Raw genomic sequence first — 6,731 nt, 5'->3', positions numbered from 1 at the left:
GGAAAAGCCCCCCCCCCCCCCCCCCCCCCTCCCCATACCCCTGCAGCAGGTCTGACCTGACACTAATAAAGTTCCTGTGTCTGTAGGAGCCAGGCTGCTGGACCGGTTCAGTCAGGACCAGTTCACAGGGTTCACACGGAGAATGTACCCACACTGTTTGTCTTCTTTTAATAGCTCTGCCCCCCCCCCCCCCCCCCCCACACACACACACACACACACACACACACACACACACCTGAACCATCTCAGTGTTTCATCCTCGGTTCTTGTACTGCTTCTTCACCGGGTCGTCACTGTGGATGAGAACCGATTCACCGCTGACCCACCCGACGTCATGAAGGTTAAATAAATACGTTTAAATAACTGGGAGACGGTGAACTTTGACCCTAACCTGAAACCGTGGCTACTGTGTTTATATTTGGATATATATTTGTTGATATACATGCAGGATTGTCTCGTTGTTTCAAAGCTGTATTTAGTGATGACATCACATCCTCTCTGTGCAGGAACAGACTGGAGCACAGACAGGACCACATGTGACCACTAGGTGGCCCAGCAGGGATAAGTGAGGAATGTGTGTAAATATGTGTCGTAATACTCTTAGCTGCAGGAACGTGTGTGGGGGAGGGAAGGTGGGGGGGGTGAAGTATTGTACAAGTCCTCACTTCACTGCCATGGTCACATGGTCACATGGTCACATGGTGTGAAGAGTGTGTGTCAGTGTTTCACACAGGAAGTCCTCCAGTCTGTTTCTCTGCTCAGGAAAAAACATGAACAGAAATGAATTGATTGTCGTAACGAGTCCATGTGGTCAGCAGGTGGCGCCGGCCTCACAGGTGCTGGACGTTAAGGCTCCTCCTGAGGCTCAGTGCTCAGCAGGGTCTCCATTAAGATGACCAGTGTGACTGAAGGCCTTGGTGCTCCGGGTCTGACTGGAGTCCGGTTCGTCCTCTGAGCTGCTCTCCACGTCGCTGCGGTCGTCTTTGGACACCTGCGAGGAAAGACAACGTCAACGCCTGTGATGACCAACAAGCTTACGCTAACGTTAGCGCTGTGAAGAGCCTGTAGAAACAGACCGCACCGACCTTTCCCTTAAATATTGCTTTGATGGCGATCCGGGCGATGAGGTAGAACCAGATGACGTGAAGAGTCTGCAGAACCAACAAGAGGCCGTTGAACAACCACCAGGCCTGGTACGGCCCCACGATCTCCCAGCTCTGGATCAGAACACTGTGGATGATCCTACAGGAACCACAGACAAACAGAACCGGCTGACGTCAGACTGTGGTCCAACACGTGGGACACACTCATCCACAGCAGATTATACATTTGAAGGCCTGTGTTTGGACAGACTTCTAGAATCTTTAACCCTTTTGTTTCCTTCTTTCTTATATTCTATAATAGAACTACTGAAAAAGTGAAACGTCTCACCAGAAAGGATGGATGACGAGTCGGGTGATGAAGAACATGATGCTGAAGACGATGAAGAGACCGTCACACAGCCTCTGGTACTTGGCGTAGTTGGCCAACTTGGCCGCCTACAGAAACAAGTATCAACAACAACACGGGTTAATGGTTGTGACGGTGTCACATGACCGCGTCAACAGAAGGTCAAAGGTCCCGGCGGCCGCTCCCAGCATCGACCGTGTTGACGTTTTACCTCGAGGAAGATGTCGGAGGCGTCGTGCACGCACATGACCAGAGTGCCCGCCCGCAGCATGTTGTTGGCGTAGGAGAACGTGATGAGGACGATGGTGGCCAGGTGGTGGAGCAGCATGATCAGAAAATCCTACGACAGAGAAACTGAACTTCATGAAGCCTGAAGGTAAACTAGGCAACAGGTTTTCACTGTTCATACATGCCCCCCCGACGCCCCCCCTCCCCCACCAGACATCCTTGTACTGCAGTAGGGAGTGCTGGTACAACAGAGTTCTTTCAGTCCTTTTCTAACACTTCATCATTTTACAGCTGGAGCCAATCACAGCAGCCGTCAGGTGAGGGCGGGGCTCCACCCTGGACAGCTCCACCATCCATCACAGGGTCACCTGTAAACTTTCACACACACACACACACACACGTGTCGATCAGTGACATCATCTCACCTTCCGTTTGATGTCGGTGAACTGGGAGAACATCAGGGACCAATAAAAGGCCAGCTCAGCCACATAGAGGTTGTACTGCCCAGGACTCAGAGGCTGAAACAGGAAGTGAAATAATAAACATGTCAGTGGTGTGTAAGAGTCACAACAACGATCATAACAGCTGTATTCACTGAAGAACAAACGAACCTGGAGCGGATATTTGTGCCAACACTGTCTGAGGTCCCACAACCAGGGAGACTGGGGAGAGAGGGGGGGGGGGGGCAGTGGGTGAACTCTCTGGGTGTAACAACACTCATTAACGCCGACTTTGACGATTTCTCTGGACATATTTACACAGCATTAATAATTATTATGATTTAAATTAGTCACAAATAAAAACAGGTGAGAAACACTGACATCTACCTGCTGTTGTTGGTATGTCAGCTCCAGTGACAAACAGATCAAATCATATATTATTTTTTTATCTATTTTTATGGCTCCTCTGTGATGAACCACATTAACCAGATTAACCACATTAACCAGATTAACCAGATTAAAGTGTGCTGCAGGTGAGTAGACCTGAAACTCCACTGAGTTTGTCCTGGAGTTTCAGTCAACTCTAAAGGTTTTAATTTGCATTTGAAAGCAGCCGCAGACAGAACAGGTTTGATGACGACCAAGGTGTGTTACACGACTGTTTAATTTTTACATTAAACAGAAAAATGAAGGCATCAACAAGAATAAAATGTTGCCTCTTCATCTTCATCTTCCAGAAAAACTCACCGTCCACAGATGATTCATGGCGTAGGTGAAAATCCCCAGGTAAAATGTAAACCTCCACCTGAGGACAGAAGAACATGTTGCTGTATTGACGTCCTGTTAACTCCCTAACACACGTGTTCTCCTCCACAGTTCTACTGGGTTCTACAGGAACCTACATGCTCTCACAGAACTTGGTCAGCGTACTGGGCCTGTCCAGGTTGCGACGAAGACGAAACCACCTCTGTATTTTCCTGACGTCCCAGTCCAGCTGCTTGGACAGAGCCTCCAGTTTCCTGGTGTCTGGAGACTGAGGACAGAACCAGAACCAGAACCAGAGAGTTATGACAAATGACCACGGTTCCACAGAGCGTTCTGGTGACACCACAATAACAGCAGGTTTCCCTGTCCTGTCTTTACTGAACATATCATTTGTCCGTCTGCTGACGTGTGTGTGTGTGTGTGTGTGTGTGGACAGGAACACATGGTCAGGGACCAGAGGACAACAACAGAACTTCAGTACCGTTCTGGACTTGTACAGGTTCTCCAGGACGGCATTGGACTGAACTTGTCGAGGTGCTTCCTCCTGTATCTGAAGTATGTGTGCACAGGGCTTGGCCACCAGCCTGTACACACACACACACACAGGCAAAAAAGAGAGAGAGGGTGAGGGGGAGAGGGAGGGGGTGAGGTTGGGCAGAGACAGAGAGGACGTAAAGACTGGTTAAAAAAGTTAAAAAATGTACAGACAACTGCTACAGATGGACTGTGGACCAAGAAACTACCCACCAACGTACAGGTGTGTGTGTGTGTGTGTGGTGTGTGTGTGATCCTATGTTTGTGGGACATTTTTGTCAAAATAATGGGGACAGTGTCCCTACAAGGACAGTGTCACAGGTCCCTACTGAGTGAGCAGGTATTTCAAGAAATGTATGAGCTCTGTGTGAAGTGTGTGTGTGTGTGTGAAGTGTGTGTGTCAGAGAGAGAAACTCATCAGGGCAGTAAAAACAGAAGTTGTGGGGAATGTGGCACCTCGTCCAAACACAGCATGATGAGCTGTATATGAGACAAAGACGGGAGGACTGCAGTTGAAGAAACTGATGAGAGTCACAAGATGGTGTGTGTGTGTGTGTGTGTGTGTGAGAGGTTTGGACACTACAGCCATTAACTGACAACACACACTCATCTGTGGACACTGGACACTGATGAATGAATGGAGGCCCAGGTCCAGACCCCTGCCCTGACCTGGACCCTGCCCAGGTCCAGACCCCTGACATGGACCCTGGTCTGGTCCAGGTCTGGTCCCTCTGTGTGTAATTATCCTCAGCTCTCTTCTCCAACAGTGTTAGCCTGATGTTAGTATCAGCCAAAGGGCTGTTTGTCTTTGAGCCCGTGTGTGTGTGTGTGTGTGTGTGTGTGTGTGTGTGGTTTCAGAGGCAGGGCGCAGTGGATTAAAATAGTACAACGGTTTATATTTTCATGCTGACAATTTTGTTTCAAAAGTTCCACACCTCCCAGTTTGAGAACCTCTGGTTCAGAACCACGTGACCACAGACTTGTGGCTCTGCATTCACACGAACATACGGCAAACACAAAATAAAAAACAAAACCTTTAGAAATGAAATACCTCTCAAAGATTAGTCTCAAGATGAACACCACCACGGACATGGGCAGAGCGTACAGTATGTGCCCCGCTCGGGGATACTCCACCCCAGGTGGTGGATGCTCCAGGTCCGCCCATGACACGTTCTGTGGGAGCCAGAAACTCTCGCTCCAGAACCAGGCATAGAGGGAGGAAGTCATGGTTCGGCAACTGGTAACAAGCGTGAATTTGAAAAATAAAACGATTAAAAAAGTCGATCTAAAGTTGTTGAAAGTTTCAGTCGTCCATGAGTTGTTGAGTAAAAGCCTCGGCAGCGGTTAAATGAGAGTTACTCCACCCTCCTGCTCTCTCCTGGACTCCGACATCTGTCCTGCTCCTTTCTTTCTTGCGGACTTCACTGGACGGAACCACAGCCTGGCACTTAACAGGTGAAAACAGCGACACCTATCGCATTAATAGGGTTTAAAACTTTTGAACTTCGCACTCGTGCTCACAGCCGTCGTGTGTGCTGATCACAAGCGACTTTTCGACTAGTTATTTTACGTACGTCAGCTCGGAGAAAGTCGACAGTGGCGAGGTGTGTTTTCACAGCCGCTACAAAAAGAGAAGTTGTTTTTTTCACTCCTGTTTTGGAGGAGGAGTTTCCAGTCTCGTAGCAAAACAACACAGACACACACATAAACACACACTACTGTTGTTACACTCAAACTGGGTTTATTATCTTAAATTACCCATTACAGTAAAATATTTTTTTTAAATGTATTTTTATTGTATACAATTTTAGCAACCTGGACTTTGGGGACACGTATAGATGCGCAGCAGTACCACTGGAACTCGTTGGGGCGGTGTTGTGCAGTATATAGCTCGCTTGCACCCATTACAAAACACGGTGAAGAAGACGAGGGCCGAGTAACGACAGAAATGTTAGAACCAGGGAGGAGAAGTCTCCATCCACACGCTGCTCTGTGGTTCGTGTCCACACAGAGAGCAGTCCATTCTCCTGCTCTGTCTCTGGACCTCTGTCCGAGCAGCAACATTATCTCCACCTCCTCTACCGTCACCATGTTGGTTTGTGTCTGCGACACTGACATCAACCCGGAAAAGGAAACTGAACTCAACACAGCCCCTAGTGGATGGTACTGCTTCACGGCCACGTCAAATGTAAGACACACATCACTCTGTAGGGTATTAAATGTCCTGCTGAGGCAGATTTCCCTGGGTCGCATCAGAATGTCATATGGTGTGTACAATCATGTTTATTTTTTAATCATTATACAATCATTTTAGAATATTACTGATATTTCAAACCTGTTATCGCGCCATAATTAACTGCATTAGTAGTTCGGCAAAAGCTCGTTAGCTGTTAGCCAACTGTGACACCGGTTGAGAGACTAAAGATGTATTTAGTCGGTGTTCTTATAAATAAAACTTTGAATGATGTTAGAAACATTTGATGATTATACTTACATTTAATAAAATTAGAATTCCGAGAAGCAAAAAGTGCTAATTTAGGCCGTATCTCACCATTGCATAAATGGCTAACATTGCTAATTGAACCGACGACGTGACGCACTTCTCACAACAACAGTTCCTTCATATGTCTGTGCCTGAAGACATTTTTAAAATATATTTTAAAGGTTTTCTGACCTAATTATGGAAGAAATAAGTATCTGAAACCAGTTGATGTTGTTCTAGAATTTTATATTCTAGGGTAATGTTCTAGGGTCCTTTTGTAGGAGTCTCCGTCTGAAGTGTTTTTCCTGGTCAACAGCTAACTGACAGTACATTTAAGTATTTTATTGGCTAATTAAGTGAAAATATTAATACGTAAATTAATTAATGAATTAATTATTTAACTGCATCCATCATGTCAAACTATTGACATCAGTCAAAAAACTATTGTGCATTTCACCTTTTTTTATTCCTGTAATGAAATCCTCTTTCACTGCCTGTGCCCCCCGCGGGGCTGCCCCCCACATGTTGAGAAGTGCAGCTGTTGATTTTGAGATCAGTACCAAGTGTCCACAGATGAATCAGGCCAGCTCCCAGAACAAAAGCTCTCTGTGTCAGTGTCTGTTGGCAGCTTGTGTTCTGGGATGCTCCGCTTGGACACATGACCTGGTGTGGAGGGTCACTGGACCTCAGCCCCCGAACAGAAGGGGTTCTTTACCACAACGCTCATCAGATTTATTTTAGCTGTAGCACTGTAACCACACTCCAGGGATGTTTTCACTTCTACTGGTCTCAGACCAGCACCGCGGCAGCTGCCATACACAGTTGGTCAGACC

The 6,731-nt window shown here is 47.1% G+C and overlaps 2 protein-coding genes across 5 annotated transcripts in view; one reads left to right on the top strand and one right to left on the bottom strand.

Annotated features, from left to right (window-relative positions):
* Nucleotides 1-450: 450 nt before the first annotated feature.
* On the bottom strand, nucleotides 451-5,041 carry LOC103385495 (ceramide synthase 5-like). Its single transcript, XM_008319413.3, has 10 exons — nucleotides 4,468-5,041; nucleotides 3,364-3,466; nucleotides 3,020-3,150; nucleotides 2,865-2,922; nucleotides 2,289-2,339; nucleotides 2,103-2,195; nucleotides 1,661-1,789; nucleotides 1,432-1,538; nucleotides 1,086-1,242; nucleotides 451-991 (listed from the first exon to the last, which is right to left on the bottom strand). Exons 1-10 carry the CDS (start codon nucleotides 4,641-4,643, stop codon nucleotides 866-868), a joined length of 1,131 nt encoding a protein of 376 aa, XP_008317635.1. The 5' UTR covers nucleotides 4,644-5,041; the 3' UTR covers nucleotides 451-865.
* A 180-nt stretch (nucleotides 5,042-5,221) lies between these two features.
* Nucleotides 5,222-6,731, top strand: part of slmapb (sarcolemma associated protein b) — a 9,564-nt gene continuing 8,054 nt past the window's right edge. Inside the window, exon 1 of one of the 4 annotated variants that reach the window (XM_008319410.3) lies at nucleotides 5,222-5,683. In XM_008319410.3, coding sequence (XP_008317632.2) covers nucleotides 5,365-5,683 — 319 coding nt within the window. In that variant the 5' untranslated portion in view covers nucleotides 5,222-5,364. The remainder of the gene's footprint in view (nucleotides 5,684-6,731) is intronic. The other 3 variants (XM_008319409.3, XM_008319412.3, XM_008319411.3) reach the window with 3 other exon arrangements.

Source organism: Cynoglossus semilaevis, chromosome 10 (genome assembly GCF_000523025.1).
Source record: "Cynoglossus semilaevis isolate Cse_v1.0 chromosome 10, Cse_v1.0, whole genome shotgun sequence".
In the NCBI taxonomy this organism is placed as follows: Eukaryota; Metazoa; Chordata; class Actinopteri; order Pleuronectiformes; family Cynoglossidae; genus Cynoglossus; species Cynoglossus semilaevis.
The sequence above is the reverse complement of the archived record's forward strand: the minus strand, read 5'-3'. Positions and strand labels throughout refer to the sequence as shown.